General features: G+C 47.2%; 1 protein-coding gene across 25 annotated transcripts in view; it reads left to right on the forward strand.

Annotated features, from left to right (window-relative positions):
• LOC121167446 (voltage-dependent L-type calcium channel subunit alpha-1C) overlaps positions 1 to 19,025 on the forward strand; it is a 206,167-nt gene that overhangs the window by 84,098 nt on the left and 103,044 nt on the right. For 21 of the 25 annotated variants that reach the window (XM_040996844.1, XM_040996845.1, XM_040996858.1 and 18 more), the window contains 4 exons: positions 5,775 to 5,865; positions 11,442 to 11,468; positions 16,279 to 16,439; positions 17,261 to 17,486. In XM_040996844.1, the coding sequence (XP_040852778.1) occupies positions 5,775 to 5,865; positions 11,442 to 11,468; positions 16,279 to 16,439; positions 17,261 to 17,486 (505 nt within the window). Of the gene's footprint in view, positions 1 to 3,406; positions 3,482 to 5,774; positions 5,866 to 11,441; positions 11,469 to 16,278; positions 16,440 to 17,260; positions 17,487 to 19,025 lie in introns of all 25 variants that reach the window. The other 4 variants (XM_040996850.1, XM_040996856.1, XM_040996857.1 and 1 more) reach the window with 1 other exon arrangement.

The following is a 19,025-nucleotide window of genomic DNA, read 5'->3' on the forward strand; positions in this document are numbered from 1 at the left end:
AATTTATTCTGACTCTCGAACCTTTGCCAAAATCCTATGTGGTTTCATTTCTAGTCATGCAGATGGCTGTGGTCATCTTTGGACATATGTATCATAGTGCTTTGCTGATGGCTAAATGATATCTAATCTCTCTGGGAGAATAAAAATGTGAGCACAGCAGCACAGCTGGGAGCATTTTTCGCCCCTAGAAGTCTTGTTGGAAGCTGTATAAGGAATTGTCCAGAGACATTTATTAGTTTTATAGAGTTCACTTCCTGTAGGGAAAAATGAGGAGCAATGTACCACAGCCTTCTGCTTCCCCTTGACCTCAGCTGTAGAAAGCCTGACACACACAGCTAATCCATGCAACCAGGCTTGGGAAGCACCACTGTGCTTGATGTCCAGCCCCTGAATTTCAATGAGTGAGTTCTCAGAGGATTTTCCAACCTTCATCGTGTCTCTGGCTGAGAGCCTCTTCCCAACATGATGGATGTGATTGCCAGTTTCCACATGATCCTAAAGGGAAGATGACTTTTTATCATTTCCCCACAATCCCTACAACTATTCTCCATGGAAATCAGTGGAGACATCGCCAGCTCTTGGACAAGAACAATGAAACTCACTGGAGATGTAGAAATAGTTTGAAAAAGCACCATCCAAGCAACAGTGGCCAACAAGAGTAGGTGTTGGGTAGATACCAAAGGAATCATTCAAGGATGTTGTCAATTGTAGACAAGATAGACTCTCCACACCTCATTGCAGCCACTGTTGACACCAATGCTGTCCACCCCTGGCAGGATCCATGTTCAGCTACTTTTGGAAAGAAATCTCAATTGCCTCTGGAATCTTCTCAACAGATGCTGAGTGTCAGGTGTGCCTGAAGACCCACATTTCATAGCTGGTGATAGGGAAGTTAGGAAATAAGAAAACAAGCCCCCCTTTAGCTTTCTACCCCAGCATGCCCCTCTCCAAATCTGTTCAACAGTAAGGCACAGTATGTGTTACAGAGGCTATGCCATAGTGTCACTGTCTGCAGATGGACACACTGCAGGTCCCTGCCAAGGGTATTGGAGTAAGTTGCCTTTAGAGCAAAGGTGCCCTCGGGAATCTGGTTTCTTGGCTGTCTTTCTGCCATAAACTCCAGCATTTTATTTGAATGGGGGCTTTATTTCTGTCTCATCCATGGATTAAAAATCTAACATTCATGAGTCTAAAGTTTGAGATATTTGGGTATTGCATTTCTCAGAGGTTTTCTTTAAAGAATTGACCACAAAGGCTGCCATCTAATGGCTTCATAAAAGGAACCCAATCCATTTCTACCATTCTGTGCTATGGGACAATCTCTCATAAATGAACAGGCACTAGTGTGTTAACAGACTGCTCCTTTCAGATGGGTCATTTTTATTTCAGCCAAGAATCTTTAGATGTATGTCCTGGCCCAAAAGAACAGTACTGTGGATACCAGAGCTCTGTACAAGCTCTTCAAATCGCCTTCCATGTGGGTGGCCATCAACTTTGCCCACACGAAAATCTACTTCAATCCAATTCCACTGCGTATTAACTAGTTGTGTGCTTAGTAGCCTCTTTCTGTTGGCTTAAAAGTTATTATGCTATTCATTCTGAAATGGGACAAGATGGGACACTGTGTTCAAGCCAGAAACTACACAGAAACGCAATATTTGATGGAAAGCCTGAATGCTGTCAGCTCTCTGTCATTGATCAGATCTCTTGTTCCCTCAGACCACAACAGGTACAGACAGAAAGTTCAACAACTGGCAGCCCTGTGTTTACCCTGTCACAGCTCCAAAACTAGACAACACCTGTGAGATGCTCACTTCAGGGACTGTTGTCATTCTAAATGGAAAAACAGCTTCCTCTAGAAGAAAACCATGAACAACATGAACTAGCTCGTTCATTTCAGCTCCTGATGCTCAGTGTTTATGCGTGCAGTATTTATAAGATGTTTATAAATAGGATCCTGATTGTGAAGTTTCTGTTTATCCCACTTTTTGGATTTTAAAGATGAGTGTGTCTGACATCTGACCCTTTACATTGGTTAAAAATATAAAGTTATTCAAAAAGTTACTTGAAAAATAAAAGGGTCCCTTAAAGGATAAATTTATTTGTATGCCAGGGCATTTTGAAAACCATTAAGGTTTTTTCATAATTAGTGTTTTTCAAGAAATTTTTGAAACCCCTTAATATGTGTGGATTTCCACTACTATTGCATCCAAATAAATTAATCTCTCCATTTTATTTTGCATGACCTATTTGAAGTTTCTTTCTCATAAGCCTGGCTCTTCTGTCAAAAGGCCCTTTTCAGAATTCACAGTAATAAATTACATCGAACATAATTTGAACAGAGCATGAAAGTAAGAAACACCTAAAACAAGGTGTTGACCTTATTGCCCTTTCTTAGAACTGATGGGCCACCCATCCGTTTCTCAGGAGGGCACACACTGGGCTTCAGTGCATGGAAACCATCTTCCCATTTATTGCTTTGATTATTCTATGCCCATCACTAATTGACAATACCTTCTGTGGTGGCCTTAGAAAGTTGGTGCTTGTTAATGCTCACCCTATCCCAAAAAATGGGAAAACTCTGCTTGCAAGGAGTTAGCTACCATCCTTAGTCAAGCGCAGAACAGGAAGCCCTTCTCTCCTATGCAGAAATAAAGAATCATTTTCTACCTCCTTAGCGCCCTCCTCTTCAACTAAAGCCTAGACCCAGCTGTTCTCCATTATTTGCATACCTCCTCAACAAAAAAAAAGATCAGTGACAGACAAGCTGACATCTGCTTTACTCCTTTAAGCTGCTCAGAAAAGCAGGAAATGCAGTTTTTGAATCCTATGCATGGGATGGAGCTTTGATGAGTCCAGTTTGATGACTGAGCTGGACGGAGAGGGGCAGGTAGCTCAGTGCTCTGCTTTTGCACCTGTAGGGGATGTCGTCCATTTCTGAGTGATGGGGAAGCCCCTGGATTTACTAATGGTGGAGCGTTTTCAGTGTGGTCCCGTCGGGAAGGGGAGAAGAGGGATACTAATGTTATGATTTGACTTTAACCATTAATCTTTGCCTGGGACACGTGGCAGTCCCTTTCAGGATCCTTCTCATTTACTCTCTAGATCTAGACTAAAGTCTGCTGGAATAACTCCTCCTCCCCCCAGGATCCATTACTTGTTCTGTGCTGTTAATATGTGTAGTTATGGGTTTTGGTTCCATTTTGTTATGTTTTCTTACATGTTTTGGTTTATTGCTTTTTAAAATATATATATATATATTTTTTGGTTTAGTTTTGGAGATGAAAATGAATGTCGTATGTGAAAGCTGAGTTCCTTGTTTCTTTCTTTTACCCGTGGCTGACTGCATGTTCTCTATTGATGTCTTGTTCCTGGTTCTTGACACTGACCATCTTGTCTGTGAAAGGAGGCACTCCGGCGGGCTTGCTTGCCCAGAAGAAAGGGAAGTTTGCTTGGTTTAGTCACTCCACAGAGACCCATGGTAATGCTCCCCTGTGCTCTATGTGTGTGAATGTGTGTGCGTTCCTACGAGGCTGGAGGGGAGGGCATTTCTCTTGATGACTTGTCATGTGGTGATTCTGTTTTTGTGAGTCTTCCATGTCCCACGCAGGGCCTCTTCCTAGGCATAAATCAGGTGGGTTACTCAGCAACAGCTTTCCTTGAGGAACCCTTTGTTTGGATAGTACAATGCAAGATCAGGGGCACAATTAATGCAACTCTATGCCAGTGTGGCCTGTGCCTTGATTTGGAAGATAATATAACTTCTCCTAATACCCGGCTTTCCCAAACCTGTTTAGTTTTCTTTCTAAACCTAACTCCATCACCATCTGACTCTCCACTGCCTATGTAAGGGGCTCTCCATGGGCTCTCTGCCCTTTAAAATAATGCTGGGGAGTTATAAGACCGTTAGGTCAGGGGTGGTTAGAGACAGATACATTGAAAGACCGGAGATTCTTCAATTTTGTGACTTCTACCTTAGTTTGGATTGACCTGGGGCCCTGTTGAGCTCTAAAAGTCTGTTCTCTACTTACCGGTGCTAAATCCAACCTTAAGTCTCACCAGCTCCTTCAAACCTTGGGATCCGAAGTTCATATAAACACTGTTAAATCCAACACCACTGCTTAACAACTCACTATCCACTAAGATGTTTCTGGAAACTGCTTTGATTTTGAGAACCTTGTGCTGACCGAGGGTGTAGCGTGGGGACAAACAAGGATAGTACAGGTAACAGACATTTGCCCCATCTCAGCCCTACCCTAGCACATTATATGATGTCAGACATCACATCCCTTCTCAAGGCCTCACTGTCCTCTTTTGTGAAATGAGGGGGACAGACTAGACCTGGGCAATTTTGAAAGTCCATCCAGCTCTCAACTTCTATTAGATAACGTCCAGCTGTCTTCTTACCTGACTGTATTGAATGAGAGTCCTAGTTTGGAGAGGTTTCTTACGTTCAGCCATGTAGACAGTAAGTCCTGGGCTTTCTATTTGTATGCTCTGTGTTCTTGACATGAGTCTCTTCTCACCCACCTGGTTTGTCTTCCCCTAAAAGAAAACTGGGGAGAATCCACATCCACCCACATCATCCATACAACCAGAAGAAGTCTTTTCCTGGGCTGTGGCAGCCGCATAGGGACTTGTCATCTGAAGTCACACCCTCACTAGCTTCACATTCTGTTGTAATCCAGTAATTCCTTCCGTCACATGAAGCATTCTGTTCTGGAAGGAGAGCTGAACCAAGGCGTATGGTGTCATGTCCACTTTCAAGAACAAGAGTTGGCAAAACTAAGAAATGTATATCATTATGAAAGGGTGGTAGACAATGAAGATTCCTTTGAGTTGAACTTTTCTTTGGGAGAAAAGTCATCATAATAGAAGAACTAGTTGATACAAAACTGGATTCTAAACCAGAGAATCCCTGATGAAATCTAGTCCAGAGCTGGCCAGAGAACAGGCAAGAGCTGAATTGCTTCATTTGCTTCTGTCCCGTGTCAGCCTCTTGAGATGGGAACATCAGGGTTGCAGGAAGAGTGGAGAGCATCCCTGCAGGTGGGCTTCAAGCCATGTCCAGATGTGGTTTGATTTTATGCATTGTGCACTTACCGTCCTGCATTCCCAGTGTCTGCAATGCTAGTTAGAACCTCAATAGGTGACGTTACTAATGGTTGTTCCCAACAAGCTCTCTAGTTAAGATACAGTCCTAGAGGTGCTTGACCCAGGACCCTGTGTGCACGACAGGAGAAGGGACTTCTCCAGATCCACCTGCTGGTCTGTGCATGCAGCAACACAAGTCCCTTCCACACACAAGCCTGAGTAATGGGGATGGAACTCCTTGGAGTTGACGGGTCAGAAGATGCAAGGGAGAAAGAGCCTTCTCAAGGGAGCTCTGTTCTCAGCAGAACAGTGGAAGCAAATGGAAATGTGTCTGCAGCTCCTCTGAAACCTTTGGGTTAAAGGGGAGCAGAAGCATTGAATGGTCAATGTTTTCCAGGATGGGCCCTACAAAGTAAAATGATCACCAAATGTCTTTCCACAGTGCCACTAGTTTGCAGTGTGCTTGGCAGCACATCATTCCCCAGACTAGCAGTAGGTGTGACAGTCAAAGAAAGCCGAGAGCCTGGCCAGGGCTCAAGGCTACAGATGGGCCTGTGGCTTGCCCAGGTTCCTTCCTTCCAAGTTATAGTCAGGCTCAGGACTGTGTGTGCTATGAACTAATGCTATTCTCTTTCTCCTCACTCTCCACATCTGGTTCTGCATCCCTTTGCCTCTTGCAGTGAGCATGCCCACAAGTGAGACGGAATCTGTCAACACTGAAAACGTGGCTGGCGGTGACATCGAGGGAGAAAACTGTGGGGCCAGGCTGGCGTGAGTAGGCACGGCGAGTCGGGGGGCTGGGGAATTTCTTGGGAGGTGGGCTGGGAAGCGGGGTCCTTCAGTCTGAATGGGTTGGCTCATCACAAGGCGAAGTAGAAACTAGAGCTTGCAGCAAGAAGCCAGCCACAGTTCAGGTAGTTGAACGGTGTGAGAGAAGAGAACCTGGGTGATGAGGGTGGCCCTGAAGGTTGAGTTTAGTGTAATCTTAAAATGACATCAGTCTTCAGCACAGCGCTTGTTCGGGTGGCTGGCTCTTGAATTGAGAGCTTCTTTTGCATCACATCAGAGTCATATAGAATGTGAAGAAGGCCTCTAAGGTCTGTTTCTGTCCAGTCCCTCCCTGCTTCACCAAGCTACTCCTTGTATTATGATCAATGACTAAGAAATACAGCAAAAAAAAAAAAAAACAGGTAGGAAAATACCTTTAGCAATGAAAGCATTTTGGTCCTTGTGTAAAACATTTAGTTCTCCTCCTAAATAAGGGGGCACAGAAGTACCTAAAATGTCACTTAGCTTAGAGTAAGGCCAATCCCTCCTCTAACCAAAGACCACACTTAGAAGTTCCCATCTTCCCTTTGCTTGTTAAATCCAAATCTCTGGCTCTTGTGAGCTGGCTTTGGGCTAGAGGTGGGCTGAGTGTGGAGGCTCAGGGCGAGTGGCAGTAGGAGCAACTCCCACATGAATTCTCACAACTGCAACTGTTAAAACCTATCATTCCTATGAAACATCTCCTCCCCACAAAATGAAGGGGAGATGGTATAACTGCTAAAAATAAGCAAACTGCAGGTGTAGCTATCAGGGTTTCAGAAAACAGCCTCTGCACATCACCCTGAACATGAAGCCTGCTACCATTCAGGGTCCTCCTGAACACAGGTTACCTACTTTTCTGGTTGCCTTAAGATATGACTGTAACTTCATGCTAGTCACAGGCAGGAACTGTCAACAGGAGGCTCTAAGCAGGAACTGCCACCCGGAAATGGAGTTTTTTCAATTGCTTCCCAAAGGGAACCATTTCTTGTTTTACTACCCTCTTCCCACCACTCCACCTCTGAAATGACTCAATAACCTGGGCCAACCTCAGCCTTAGGAAGGCGTGCTGTGACTTAGTCTGCCCAGAGCAAGAGTGGCCATGAGCATGGCTGCCTTGCCACTGCAGGGGAAGGGGAGGCAAGACTCGGGAACAGACTAGCCCTTGCAGCCTCTGTTTCCAGCACAGGGAACAGCGGGATCACTTACTGTGACAGGGGCACCAGGGAGTCTGCACTGCAGGTTTCTCAGCATTGTTGGGAAGCAATTATTGTCACAATGTTGTTAAAATATGATGCTAATTACATTTTTAAGCAGCAGTCCAAGCCTTCCCCTTCTTCTCTTCTTTTTGGAATCATATAAAACAAGCACTAGAGTGTCTGGAAGTGGGCTCCAGACAGCAACACTGTGGGAGGACATTAGAAAGCCTTCGAATAAGTTCTAGACCTTTCTCTTATCTTGACACTGAGAGCAGGGTTACAGAGTAGACCTTCAAGGACCCCATGACTCTGGCTTTGGGACATGGCCCAGGTGGCACACCACTGGGCATGCGGGAGCTGGCAGTAGGAAGTCAGTTGAGAGGGTGAGGCTCTGTTGGAAAGGTGATGTGATTATCTGCTGAAGAGGGAAGCTGGCAGTTCCTAGTCTGTCGTTTCCTCGGAGCATGGATTCACCAGGCTTCAGAGCCCTGCAGAAATGCTTTCTAGTATCCCAAATGCATACTCCATGAATACATCTACTCTGTGCACACAAAATACCCAGTACAGTGCCAGAATTCTGATGTGTTCTTCATAAATCGTGGTCGTTCTTCATTTCCGTGTTCCAAACCGTGATGGGGTAGGGTTGTGAGAGACACAGCATGAGAATAGTCCAAGGGGTGAGACAAGGAGGTGGTGAGAGACCAGGATGTACAAGTTCAGAGTCTTGTGTGACATGATGAGGGCAGAATGAGGACTTCCAGACACTCAAAAGGCCCAAGAAGTGGTAGTCCCTAGGGTGGAGGGAATGTGCTAGGGTCAAGATATAAATTGGCACCCATATGAGATTCCAGTGCTTGCAAGGGGAAGTTAGCCAATTGAACCCGGGCCTATCATATGTGAGTTTTTTTTTTTTTGAGAACTTTTTGAAAAGCCTTCATATTCATAGATTTAAAAGTTTGGAGCACCACTATGCTTTTATCTTTTGATTCCATTTTCTGCCACCTTTCTGAAGTGCCTTTATAGTTGTCCATTTGTCCATAGAATGCCCAGCTGGGTGATAGGGAAGATGGCCAGGATACCTTTGGAATTTCCCACTTAATGGGAAGTGACACTCAACTAGTGATTAGGGGGTTATGGATTGGGATTAGCGTAAAGAAGGACAAGTGAATATAACAGGGGAGGGTTGAGTACAGAAGAGGCTACGGAGCAGGATGGGAAAAAAAGCTGCTTTGAAGAATAAAAGAGGAACACATCCTGTGGGGGTGCCATGCTCTGAGGCCCAACCCCAACCCCCCCCAGGGAAGCTGTGGGGCCAATTTGGCTTTTGTTTCAGCATGCTCTCAATTGCAGGCTGTGGGCTGGGAACCACTTGCAGTGGCTACCGCTGAAGGTAGCTCTGTTCCTCTCTCTGAGTCATTGGGCTTCCATGTAAGATTCTCTCTGCATCTTGCAGCTTGAGACTGCCTACTAGGGGTCCTCAAGGTGCCCAAGGGTCCCCTTTGCCTCTGAAGAGAATGTGGGAGTCAGACTAAACCACAGCAGTCATCTCATCCCAGAAGAGCAGAGTTAGGGGTTACAGGAGCACAACAGCCACTGCACTGAGTTTGATTGCTGCCCAGCGTGGAGGCTATGTTGGTAACTGACATCAGCCACACAGTTCAGCAGACTGGGCAAACTCTGAAGCCTGGGAGAGCTCAGGACTAACAGCAAGGATGGTCCAGGGGCACAGGCTCCAGGAGTGCAGGCATTGCAGAGGACCAGGGGATATGGGAGTTTGTGTGGTGTTGAGAATGACCTTGGTATGACCATAGACCCCTGCTGAGTACCAGCGGACAAGTGTTGGGTGAGTGTTGGAGTCTAGGAAGGGTGTGATCAGAAGGACCTGGGGAGGTTTGGGAAAGGAGCAAGTGGGTAACAGAAAAGCAGATCCTGGCTGGAGATGAGGGACCACTCAGCACCCAGTGCTGGGCAGTGACAGGTGCAGGATGTGCCCTTCCTGGCAGTCACAGGCTGGCTGGCGATGGAGCTGTGGAGTATAGGGGCTGAGTCAGACAGCTGCCTACGTGGATGTTGACTGCAGTGCCATCTGACTTATGTTAAAGGCAAATTTGGGCCAATTCACAGAAATACTATTTCACACAGCAGGTAGTAATCATATGGTGCTCATTACTCTGAGAGGAAAGCCTTGAAAACATAATAGATCCCAAGAAGTTCAAGTATTTGTTAAACAATGACAAATGCAAATTGAGTAACTATACTCTCTCCCCCAACTCCCCCCAACAAGAAAGTTGTGGGTTTGTCTCTAATTTCAAATCTCAACAACAGGGGAGAATATCTTGGTCTTCCAGAAGTTTAGTCTTGGAAGCCTGGATGGAGAAAGAATCTTGGGCAGAATTAACTCTGGGTCTAACCATCTGGGGCTGTTCTGATGGTTTCGTATGTTTGTCATTAATTTTATCTCCTCTGTGTTTTTGCAGAACCTTCTTAAGCACAGGATGAGGAGGGGGCTTCATTAGACTGAGGGATGCACAAAGCCAAGAACTCCTTGGAACAAGCTGTGTGTGTCCCGCAGGGGCTGGGAGGAACTGGTGGTCTCTCCTGCTCTTGCAGAGACTTTAGAAGTGGGTGAGAGAGGAAGCACATACTAAAGGTGCATTCAAAGTGGGCCGGGAGTTGAACCCAGGCACTCCAGCTTGACATCTGGGTGCCTCAAGTGGCAGTGTAGTCCGTGCCAGTCATAAAAAGGCATGCGTGTTTCAGGCCCTGTGAGTCAATGTTCCTTGTCTCCCCATACTCAGGACTTGTCTCACACATGCCAGAAGACAAGGAGGCACCCGTGGCCCCTGAGCATGCTTGAACTAGGGCCACACTTCCGCCGTGACCCTCCTGTAGACTCAGATCCCATTTGTTTCCTGAGAGAATACACACGCTCATGTTTAGACACACGGGGAGCTTTTAAAAATCCACTTTTGCTTGTTAGCCACTTGTGAAGGGCACCTTGCAGAGACAGCTGGGACACAAGGTCCTGAGGGCCTGGTCCAGCTTAGAAGGCAGTGACAAAGCTGTCACCCTGGCCTCTGCAGAGCAGCGAGGTGGGATGCCATGTGACCCAGGAGGAGCCTGGGCAGGATGCTAAAGGTCCTGTGCTCAGCAGGGCCCCAGCAAAGAGGGGAACCCCCGTTCCCTATCACCCAATTAAGCAGCAGAGAACCACTCCCCCATAGGCTTGGCTCTAAATAAAAATGCTGCCCCTGGCTCTGGGGCCGCCCACATGCTTTGTTAGCAAGTGATTAAAGCCTGCAGGCCTGGCAGGCAGTCTTTGGGGGTGGGAAAAGGTTATTAGCTAAGGATTCTGAGCAGTAAAGGCACTTGGCTCTGATCCTCCATGCCCCAGAGATATAATTACCTCATGCACGATGGTTCTGCCACCTGTCACATCTTCTGCTTTCATATTTTTTTTAAATAAAAACAACATGAGGGGTTGGTGTTTGCTGGCTACACAATCCAGCTTGCTGTGTGCTGGCTTGGAACAAGACAGGTTTGCCACAGTCAGCTGAGCTCCCAAACTTGTCCAGTCTTCTTTCCTCTTCTTGCCCACATCTCCCCTTCACTGAGACTTTCTTCCCCAGCCCTTCCTCCCCATCTTGCTTGGCCTTCTGAACATTGGTACTGCACAGTGCCAATGCCTTTATCTGAGCACCAAGTGAGGCCAACACATACCTTCACGTTTTTGCATTCAAATGCTCTTGCTCAGAGCCTCTATGAAGGTTCAGCCTTCTAGTTGGAAGGCCCCCTGGATGTACACTAGGATGGCTTCAGGGCCCCCAGCATTCTGGCTTTCTCCTTCAGGCCCATTTGCAGCTCTAGGGTGGCTGCAACTATGACCTCCCCATCCCCGGATGCTCGTTTTTCTCATCATCACGTCCTAAGCCAGCTTTGGTCATGCTTTGGTGGGCAGCAGTGGAGGCCAAACTGAACCTGCTGGAGTGGTCCCTGTCAATTCTACCACCATGTCCTTTTCATCTTTGAAGAGATCTTCCCTTGCTCTGCGGCTTTTCCTCAGATGCAACTCTTCCCAGCTTGACCTCACAGGACTGGCCGAGGAGACCCTAGTCATCTGAGGGCATGGTGAGAGGGTTGCCGATGCCCAAATGATGCCCACTGGGCTGTCCCAGCCCACAGTCATCACGTGCAGATGCACAAGTGGTGCATTCTTTCTCTGTGAAGTTGTTTGAATATACATGGTGTATTCCTGCGGGGACGTTACATTCAGCTGAGATGTCTGAGATGGAGAAGAGTCTGTGCTCATCCTTTGCTCATGCATTCCTTTTTCCTTTTCAGCCACCGGATCTCCAAGTCGAAATTCAGGTGAGTGCTAACACATGGCTCCTCTTTCCTTCTCATCACCAGTGTCACCCTCAGCCCAGGATGAAACTTGCTAGATCGAATGCAGAGGCAGGGCTGCTCTGCCACAGGGGTCACCACTTCCTGGACTTTGAGAACCTGCTGGAGCCTGCCATAGACCAACCATTCAACCACGATCTCTCACACTGGGAAGGGTCCCTCCTTCTGCAACCCCCAGGTGTAAATCACCTGTTTGCCTGAAACGCTTATTCCTAGCTGCTCTCATTAAGCTCCTTTCAAGTGAGGAGACTGAGCATCCGAGAGGCCAGGAGTCACCCGTTTCATGTCCAGCTAAGTTAGAATTCATACCCAGGAGCCCTGCTGCTGTTTACCACGACAGCTGGTGGCACAGCTGTTGCGTCTGAGCACAGAGAACGAGAACACGAGAGCAGTGCCTCTGCGTAGAAATACATACTCATAGTTTGCTAGAGACAAGCATTTGGCAAAGCAGTTAAGATGCTGCTGAAGATATCTTGGTCCTATGTTAGAGAGCCTGGTTTCCAATTCCAGCTTCCTGCTAACACCCGGGAAGGCAGCAGTGATGGCTTAGATGGCTGGGTCCCTGCTGCTCCCATGGGAGATCTGGACTTAGCTCCTAGCTTTCATCCTGGCATGGCCCCAGATGTTGGAGTCACCTGAATAGTGGAGCAGTGGATAGCAGGCATACTTTCTTACTCACTGTGACTCTCTCTTTCCATAACATTTCTAGTAACTGTTAAATCTTAAAGGACTTGATAACTTATATTTAAGCTAATATATTTATAACACTATTATTTCCACACGAAATGAATATACAAAACTTAGTGAATGCTTGAACATGTACACTTTGAACTGGGTCTTTGAAATCAAATGTATGTTTGGCACAGAGAGTACATCTCAGTTTGAACTGGCTGCTGCTTGATGCATAGCAGCCACATGTTGCTTCTGGCTACTGCATCAGGCCATGCAATTGTAGCAGTCCAGAAAAGTCATCTAATTCAGATCCTAGAGATTCCAGCTAATGCCAAAGGCTGCTAACAGTTTGAAAATGGCACCAAAATGATCAAATGGAGCTTTTAGGCCAAATTCAGCAGATTCATTGGCTTATTATATTAAGGCCATAGTAGGGATTTTTCTCAATAACCCAGGCTTCTAAATAAGGAATATGTAGTAATTGAGACTCACTGCTCAGAGTAGGCTATACCTATTCATGGCACAAGTGATAAATACAGCCGTGTGAAAACCATTGTGTTCATCAATGGCCTGTTGGGGTCTGGGCTACACACACACACACAGCAGAGCCACGTGGGAGTTAAGATCAGGCAGTCTTCAGTTACGTGTGCTTCCCATTGCCTCCTTGTCTCTTTCAGCCAGGGGGCAACAAGGCCCAATTTATAGTTACCCCATTTTAAGAAAGAGTCGAAGAGTTAAATCTCATGATTTTCTGAGTTGCTTGTTCTTGATTACATTAAAGAGAAGATAGAAACTTCCTCCAGCCCCAAGACAGAACCTTGGTGTCAACTGTTTTGTTATCACTCCCTGTCTAAGATGCTCATGGGTGGGGACAAGCCATGCAAACCCCCATAGGAACATTGTCCTCAGCCCCATCCTTACTCCCAAACCTCTAAAGCCTCATAAATCTCTGTTGTCACCACTGCCACACCAACCTGTCCACTCGGCGTTGTAGCGTGTGAGATGGGGCTGTGCTGAGTACCATGAGCCAGAGTGAAGTATGACATAGGCCCTTCTCTCTCATGGATCTGATCATCTGACTGGTCAGGCAAGAATCATGGCAGGAACAGATGACTTTGATCCTGGCATGTGTGGCTACTGCACCAGGCAATTCAAGGGCATGGGAAAGTTTTCCTGGTATCTCCAAGTGTTCCCATGGCACCTGTGAGTGGCATGTTCTATTGTGAGAGCTTGCTTGCTGCTTGGGATCTTTGTCCAAGTTTTGGGCAGACAGGGACTCTGCCTGCTGTATGAACTGTGGTCTCTCCAGCACCTGACCCATCACAGATGTTGGTACAGGCTTTGTGAATATGCCACTAAAATGAGTGATGCAGAAAGTAACTTCAGTTGGGGGTGCCACCTGCTGGGGAGACTAGAAAGCATCTCATGGAGAAGCTGGGGCTCAAGCTGAGCCTTCAAGCTGGACAGAGCAAAGAAAGCAGCAAGCCCCAATGCAAGGAGGAACTTCCATGCTAAGCAAGGCCCAGGGCTGGGAGAAGGGCAGGAGTGTCCAAGTTCAGAGAAGTGGATTAAACCCATTTGCCTCATTCCTTCTCTGTGTGCCCAGGGATGGTTCTGTTTCTCGAGTAAATGGCTTCCAGTAGTGAAAAGGCACATGAATAGAAGGTGAATTTCTCCTCCCTATTTTATCATTTAATTTTTATATCCTCTGTGCACATGTAAACATACAAATAAATTTACACGTTACAATAAACCATTACATTTATTATACAGTAGGAAGTGTTGCCAGGAAACCAGTTGTCAAGCAAAGCTGTATTTTGAAGAGTGGGAGGTGTGTAATTATCTTTAAATACTTTCTCTGGGTAGTAATTACCCCACCCTCACCCCCACCCCAGCCTGAAATCCTCGTGACTCCCTAAAGTGCCCTATGTAGGAACAACCTCCCCCTACCTTAACTGTGCTCTGAGGAGCAGTCCCTTCTGTTGTCACTCCCCTGGGATACCCTTGCAGAGCAGGGCCAGAGCCATGTGGCAGGCCTGAACTTGCAGCCGCACACCTGCTGCACCAGCCTCAGCCTCTGGGGGAAGAGCAATATAAAGTCCTTGGAATGTAGCTAACTCCAGGGTAGAGCCTACACATGGTGAAAGCCAGCTAGGGTGACTGCTTGGGACTCCAGATAGCCATTATCAGAGTCTTTGCAACTACAATGTGGGCTGCTTCATGGCAGATTACAAGACTGTCCTAAAAATTCATTTGTCAGGAAAAAAATGACCCTGCCAAGTTTTGTACAACGTGAGTGGCGATACCCCCAGGAAAACAGCAGAGCAGTCCTCTGTCAAGATAAGACTGTTCAGCTCAGAAGATCACCTCTTGCTATGCAGTACCTGCCACTCTGTCCCACTCCTTTGTCCCTCTCACACCCCCACCCAGCCCCATCCTTAATGTTGTTGAGAGTGAGATATCTGGAGGTGATGAACATTCCCAATGCCTGTAGCCTCCTGATCACCTGGTGCTTCCTCTGGCTAGAGAATTTCCCCAGGCTGTTGATGCCTGGTATTCACTGGCAATGGCAGCCAAACAGCCCATGACCCTCAGGTCAGGTGAGAACATCACCCAGGTGGCCACTTCCTTTCCCTCCCTGCTGTAAGCCCTCCTTGCATTATGGAGGAAAGAATCCCTTTCTCCCATTCTCCCTTGCTGTTTTCAACTTCAGCAAATATTGGGTACCTGAATTTTCTACAGATTCAACAGAAATCCAGGTGAGGCCAAGCTATCCCCAAAGGCAACTTGATGGGTGGGCACAGGGATCCTAGAATGTGGGATTTTGGAGGGATATCCATTCCAGAAGTAGAAGTGTAAGGTTTGGAAGGACAGAGTATCTAACTCCTACAACTGATCCTGTGTCTGCTTCAGACACATTTGCACAGAGATCTGGACTCAGGTGCTTCTGCTGGGATGCAAGGTCTTACTCAGTTTCACTATGCTGCAGGAGAAAGCTCATGTGCATGTACTGCTACACACACACACACACACACACACCTAGAACAGTTATCTTCTCCACATAGCATGGTGCTTGTTAAATGTGTGGTCTGCTGCTTTTCCAAATCTAACTCTGTTTTCCCTTTATAAAGAGCATGGAATTCAGGATGAGTCCTACGATCTTTTACCATCGAATGATAAAATGGGGCAAGTTTCATGGTTTGCAGCCCTAATCTTACATTAGAACACCTTGAGGACTTTTTAAAGGGCCCAGCTCCCAAAGAATTGGGTTCCATTGCTTAATGTTGAAGTCCAGGTACTGGGAGGATTTCTTTTGTGGGGAGATGGCTTAAGGTTTCCAAAGGAAAGGTCTGAACGCTGACCAAGGTGCTGATAGTCCATGACTGGGAATACTTGGTGGACCTTGGATGAGCTGCAGTCATATGAAAAGGTTCATGAGTGTGTGTGTGTTTGAACAAAGGTTATAAACTTCCAGGTTCTCAAAAGAGTCTATAACCCATGCAAGCCAGGTATCTTTGTCCCCTATTGTCCTTTGCTCTGGAGGCAGCATGCAGTACAGGCCAGAGACAGGAGCAGGAAGACCATATCTGCTTCTGCCACTCCGATATTAGTCAAGGAATCCCTCCTCCAAGGCCTTTGGTTATCTTCATTGCCACACCAGGAAAACACCTGTTTTGCAGAATCCTTAAAGAGCTGGGGAGACATCTCAGGAGGGACCTAATATGAGTGCTGGGCAAATGTCTGATTTATGGTAAGCACTACTGGTCCTATCCTTACTGCTGCTACTCATGGTACTCAGGGTGCTTCCAGCAGTGCTGTTGCGGAAGATATTTCCACAGATGAGCACCTTGAGCTCTAGACATATGTATTTGATGGCATTTTATCAGTACTAATCGCAATCCTGTGAGGTTAATCACATTCCCATTGCACAGATGGCAGGACTGAGGACTAGAGAAGGCTCACTAATGGCTCAGTGGAGCAACCTTGTTAACTGGAAAAAAGTGTTTCCCCTCGGCACCAGACTGTGCCACTCTGGCAAGGCCAGGTGGGAAGAATATGATTGTACAACCATTCCCACCTTTCCTTCGTACTGCTTTTGCAGCCGCTACTGGCGCCGGTGGAATCGGTTCTGCAGGAGAAAGTGCCGTGCTGCTGTCAAGTCAAATGTCTTCTACTGGCTTGTAATCTTCCTGGTCTTCCTCAACACACTCACCATCGCATCTGAGCACTACAACCAGCCCCACTGGCTCACAGAAGTCCAAGGTGAGTGACATCCCTACCTCTGCCCCATTACTCTTGCTAACAGCTCTGAGTCCCAGGGAGGGGCCCTATCCTAGACAGCCGGGTGACAGAGAAGCAGCCCGTGGCTTTGGCTCTGGGTAAGGGTCAGGCTGGAGTCTCTGAGGACCTGGCGGCTCACAAGCCCTGCAGGAGAGTGCCCAGTCTCAGTGGGAACAGACGTGGCTCACATGAGTGGGCTCACACCATCTGCCTGTCCTCAAACTCACTGTGGGGGCCAGGTGGTGACAAGGACATGAGCGGCAGCTTGTTTGGCTAGCTCAGATCCTCAGCTGCCAACTTCCCAGCCTCAGGCATTAGGCAAAATGTGCAAAAGGGTAGAAGGTGTAAAACATAGATCTGAGCCCGAGGACTTGTCCTCTCAGGCAGTGGGGAGGGCTCTCTTGGCCTTACCTTCTAGGAAGCCATGCAGCCCTGCAGGCTGAGGACTGACCTCCAAAGCCCTAGGAGGCAGGTGGCCTCAGGGAGAAGAGGGCAGGCTCAGACAGGTCGAACTTGGCATGTCAGAGTCCTCCTTTGGCTCTCATTTCTTGAGCTGAGCACCAAGGAAAGAGAGTGCATACAAAGCCTTCAGGACATAGCAGCTTCCCAGCACATACAATGTTTTCCTGATGGCTCCCTTGCTCTCCAGCTTGGCTCCACTCATCCTGCTCTGATGGGAAGCTGGGGGAGGAGTGGGTGCCTTGTAGATAGGGGTTCTCTTCTCATGGTGATTGGAATGACCACTTTGTTGCTTCTCCTGTCCCATCCCTGCTTGGTTCTTCCTGCTTTGGGGGACTGCCCAGACACAGCCAATAAGGCCCTACTGGCCATGTTCACTGCCGAGATGCTACTGAAGATGTACAGCCTGGGCCTGCAGGCCTATTTCGTGTCCCTCTTCAACCGCTTTGATTGCTTCATTGTGTGTGGAGGCATCCTGGAGACCATCCTGGTGGAGACCAAGGTCATGTCCCCCTTGGGCATCTCTGTGTTGAGATGTGTGCGGCTTCTGAGGATATTCAAGATCACAAGGTATGTGGCCCCTCCTTGTCCTCTGGAGATGAGATCTGGGAGAAGTTCTGGAAGGGAAAGGAGGAAGAGGAAAGGCTGCAGTTTCTGGAAGGTTCTGTCTTCAGTTCATTTGGAACAAAGGGAAATTGATAGTTTGGAAGATCCACTGGCTGTATCAGAGTTTGGTGCAAACAAAGCAGGAATTTCTTCTGCCACATGAGAGAACTCTAGAGACAGGCAGTCACAGTGGCTTTAAGAATGTACCTGAGACTGAGTGTGCTTCTGCCCTTTGCTACAAGAGCCTCGGTGGTGATCCCATGTGATGGTCACCAAACAGCAGAAAAGAAAAGGAGCTTAGGGGGTGACCCATCCCAACCGAATTAGCCTCTTGATTCCCAGAATCTCTCCTAGTCACACCCACTAGCCCTCCATCAAAACCAAACCAAACCAAACCACAGAAAGTAACACGTCATGATGAGGGTGTATAGAGGGAACTCTTGTGTTGCTGCTGGTGAAAACACAACATGTGCTGAAACCTCAAAGCAACCATGGAAAATGGTAGAGCTGTAGCCAGAAAAATCATGAGTGGAATTACCACGGTCTTCATCCATTCTACTCTGAGTGTGTAGTCCAAAGGGTTGAGATCAGGATGTAGAATGAGTATTTGTATACCTGTGGTCATTGCACCATTATTCGCTAAAGCAAAAATGTGGCAGCACTCATGGTCTCCTATGGTTATTGAATAAGCAAGGTGTGGTATTATCTCTGCAGCAGAACGTTATTTTGCATGTAAAGGAGTGGGAGTCTGCTATATGCTGCGACATGGGCAGCTCTTGAGGACTAACTGAAATAAGCCATTCACAAAAAGACAAGGGCTGCACGATTCCATTTGTCAAATAAATAAAATAAACAAAATTGAAAAAAAAAATCATGAGAGACAGTAGAATGGTAATCAGCAAGGGTTGAGGTCTTTCAGTGAAAGACGAAGAGTTCTTGCGAGGGAGGAAGCGGGGCTCCCAAGGTGTTTCCACTAAACTAGTCTGTCTAAAAGCGGTTGTGATGGTGATCTTTGTGCTGTTTCTATTTTAGCACAGTAAAGAAATAGTGGTAGGGGGGGAGAGTCTGCCAGAAATATCATCCAGAATTTCTGTTCACACTGGCTGCCCCAGCTGTTAGGAAGGATGTCAAGTTCTTTTAGCTATGGAAGAGACGCAAGAGATGGTGCCACAAATGCCTTTCTTCTCAGCAACCAACCAGCACACACATTGAGTTACACTGGAGATGAGTCATTGGAAGCATTGAATTCAAGGGTGGGTATTGGGTACAGTGGTTAGGATGCTGCTTGAGATGCTCAGGTCCAATGCCAGAGTGCCTGGATTTGGGTACTGGCTGTCCTCCTGCTAGCTTCCTTCTAAGGCACCGCCCAAGAGGCAGCAGGTGAGGGCTCAAAGAGTTGCATTCCTGCAGGTCTGGGCTGGGCTGAAGCCGTGAACTGGGAACTCCACCCATATCTCCCAGGTGGTTGACAGGGGTCAATTTTTTTAAAGATTTATTTTTAAT

Source organism: Ochotona curzoniae, unplaced genomic scaffold (assembly GCF_017591425.1).
Source record: "Ochotona curzoniae isolate NIBS_2020 unplaced genomic scaffold, NIBS_Ocur_1.0 patch371, whole genome shotgun sequence".
Lineage (NCBI taxonomy): Eukaryota > Metazoa > Chordata > Mammalia > Lagomorpha > Ochotonidae > Ochotona > Ochotona curzoniae.